This window comes from Phytophthora parasitica (assembly GCF_000247585.1).
Source record: "Phytophthora parasitica INRA-310 unplaced genomic scaffold supercont2.6, whole genome shotgun sequence".
NCBI classification, from domain to species: domain Eukaryota; phylum Oomycota; class Peronosporomycetes; order Peronosporales; family Peronosporaceae; genus Phytophthora; species Phytophthora nicotianae.
Window position 1 is genome coordinate 215,979 of NW_008648992.1, and position 3,120 is coordinate 219,098.

The following is a 3,120-nucleotide window of genomic DNA, read 5'->3' on the forward strand; positions in this document are numbered from 1 at the left end:
CGCAACATCAAGAAGAAGGCAAAATATGGATGCACAAAGTGTGAGGTCGGGTTCCACGTCGAGTGTTTCACAGCTTTTCATAACCACGCTGTAATGACAAACTCACCTCAATTGCGGAGCGCGCTGGAGGCGATTTGCCGGGCTTCAACTGCTGAACCGGTGACCTTTACACACAAAAGAGCAATAGGACAATCACACCAGTTGAGAGGCTCAAACTTCCAGAAGACTGAATTCATCACATTTGCTTACTTTCGTGGAGAATTGGGCCAGTACTGCTTGAGTTTCCTAGCGATACAGGCAGGAATCGGGCCGCTTATATTTCCGTCTTTTTGGTAGATATAAACGCCCTAGTGTTTGCCGCAGCACTCTGTTCCTGTGTTTCCGCAGGTGTAGCTTTCCTTGCAGCCTTCCTGCAGTCAGCCATATCTCCTCCTCACACCACTCCCACTCGCAAGGGGAGCGTCCACACCAACAGCACAGCTCGTCTCCTGTGGGTTCCATGGAACCTGTTGTAACAGCAGCAACGATTTCAGACTGAAGTGTATAATTCGCACAGGGAGTGGCACTAAGATAGAAACATTTGGATTGGTTAAATTCCTGTTGAAATTTTGAATGTAAGCAATTTGACTGGATCTGGTAGGGGTCCAAAAATGTTTGGTAGTTAAAGGGTTAGACCTCCACTCAACGCCGTCTACGCAATATGCATTCACCCCCCCCCCCCCCTGAGACCCAAAGACGCTTTGATAGGAAAGTCATGAGGCGTCGCCCTTCCAGGCTGTATCAGCGGCGACCAGTACAGACAAGTGAATCTGTATCTTCGCTTTCTCAGTCCCAACAGGAATCCCCAGTCTTTGGAGCCTCACAGATCAACTCGTGGTCGCAGCAGAACTCGCTTCAGCTAGCGCAGGCATCGCCAGAGGGTTCAGAGTTGGAGAATTTGAGCTCGCGAACTAGTCAACCACGAGATCCGTCAACGGAGACAGAAGTCTCGCAACCTGCGCCCGAAGGCGTTAGCGAAGAGCCGTTTGCGTGGACAACACGCGCAGCTGATGCTCTTCTTAGAGTTCGTTTCGAGTCAATGGCGTATCGGTTCGGTGGTGCAAAGAGCTCCGCTCAGCTAAGAGCAGCCTGGATCATGGTTGCAGCTGAAGTTTCTCGTCTTGGTGGCATAGTGGTGAGCCCGACACAGTGTAAATCCTAGGTGGAGTGTATGTGTCAATTTATTTATGTGCTTGGCTTGTGCTAACTTGCTGTTGCTATTTAATTATGCGAAGATTAAATACATGCAGAAACAGTATACAGAATATCGCGTTGATCAATGTGACACCGGCAGCAGAACTGAGATTTCCCTTCGAGAGCCTGCCTGCTACGGGACAATGTGTGAGGTGTGGGGAAATATGACAGGCATGCAAAGTGAAGCTTTCTATTCAAGTGATACACGTCTACAACAACAGCCGGCGCCTGATAATACTGCGGAAAACGCTGCAGACAACACTGGCAATACGGAGGGACTAAATAGCTCGTCAGGGCAAGATGAAGCGGGTATAGGGCGACAGAGAACAGGTAGTGACACGTCGTCAAGCGATCGTCGTCAAGGCTGGCGAGCTAATCGCCCATCAAAGCGTCACAAAACTGTGACACTGGCGGAAGGCATGCTTGCCGAACATGACGGCATGCTGGAAATTGCAGAAGCCTTTACAGCTTCAAAAGCACCTGCTCCACCAGCCACTACGAACACTAACAATGCGATTTTGCAGTCGCTGCATACATTGACGGAAAGTGTTCAGGCGCAAACAAATATACTCACTCAATTAGTCCACCTGGTCACTGCAGCAAACACCGATACCAGAAACCAACAACACCCGAGCCTGAACAATAACACTTCAACGCAGCAAAGTTAAGATTTCATTAACAAATAATGTCAGCAATTCCGTTGCGCTTTTCCTTTCCAACTTTGCAAAATATGGTGGCGTCTGCAGTGTAGCGTTCGTCCACCACCACCATCTCATTTTCAGAGGTCTCAACAAATGATGTTGTCTGTGTGTCATCGTTCAAGTCCAGCACCAAATTGTGAAAGACAATCGTCGCCATAACCACGTGCATTGTTTTAATCAGTGTCTTCTCATCCATCACAGCCTGCAATACGCGAAAACGGCCCTTCCAGAGGCCAAACGTGCACTCTATTGCCATGCGAGTGCTCGAGTGAAGAAAATTGTACCGACGTTGCTGCGAATTCAACTCCCCACCTTCTTCCCGCTCTGCATACGGTACCATAAGATATGGCAGCAATGCGTAGCCAGAGTCACCGATGAAATGAGTGCCAGCAGGGATAACTGAACAAGCATTGCGTCCAATTATACTATGCTTCCAGCATTTACTATCCGACCATGAACCAGGACGTATCTCCACACTCATGAACTTGTTGCTGGCTGTTACTATAGCTTGAATATTTATAGCAGGATAGCCTTTTCGACAGTAAAATCCTTCGTAGTCCTCCGGCCGATCTATTTCGAGCAGCGATCCGTCGACTGCCCCAACTACACCAGGATACCCACAACGCACCATGAAATCCTTCTGAACTGCATCCCAACCATCTAGATCACGAGGAAATGACACGGCCTTTTTCGAAACTACATACAAAACGCGAGCAACTTCGTCCACGATGTCAATCACGTAGCTTTTGTTCATTCCCATTGCTGTCGCAGTTTCTCGGTAGCCACCAGACGACGCAAAAAAGTAGAGAGCTGCTGCAATTTTCTTCTCGTACGAGTGCTGCTTGACCACAGCGTTTGCGAACAAAATACCACGTAACTTTAACAGCTTTGCAATAGCAAGAAACGACGCCTTAGAACACCGAAGATGCTCTGGAAACCACCCCTCACAAGTAGAGTCATAGAGCAACCTCTCAAAATGTACACACTCACTGTACGTCGCTGTAGTACCTCATCTCCGTGCCGACTGCATGCGGCCAGAGCGACTACGTTGGCAATGAGTGCTTTCTCTCTAGAAACTCGATATATTTATCCAGCCTCCTCCACCTTTGGAAGGTGGAGGAAAATGATGACATAATCCTCCTGTTGTGCTGTCGAGAGGTAATTTCACCAGCCAATCAGAAACCTC

At 48.5% G+C, this 3,120-nt stretch overlaps 2 protein-coding genes across 2 annotated transcripts; one reads left to right on the plus strand and one right to left on the minus strand.

The window, feature by feature from the left end:
* Nucleotides 1–754: 754 nt before the first annotated feature.
* Nucleotides 755–1,901, plus strand: PPTG_03788 (hypothetical protein; the record flags this gene model as incomplete). The annotated part of the gene is made up of 2 exons (XM_008897556.1): nucleotides 755–1,174; nucleotides 1,275–1,901. 2 exons carry the CDS (start codon nucleotides 755–757, stop codon nucleotides 1,899–1,901), a joined length of 1,047 nt encoding a protein of 348 aa, XP_008895804.1.
* Nucleotides 1,902–1,908: 7 nt separating this feature from the next.
* PPTG_03789 (hypothetical protein) lies at nucleotides 1,909–2,894 on the minus strand (the record flags this gene model as incomplete). Its single annotated transcript, XM_008897557.1, has 2 exons — nucleotides 1,909–2,820; nucleotides 2,883–2,894. The coding sequence occupies 2 exons, from the start codon at nucleotides 2,892–2,894 to the stop codon at nucleotides 1,909–1,911; spliced, it is 924 nt and encodes a 307-aa protein (XP_008895805.1).
* Between the last annotated feature and the right edge of the window lie 226 nt (nucleotides 2,895–3,120).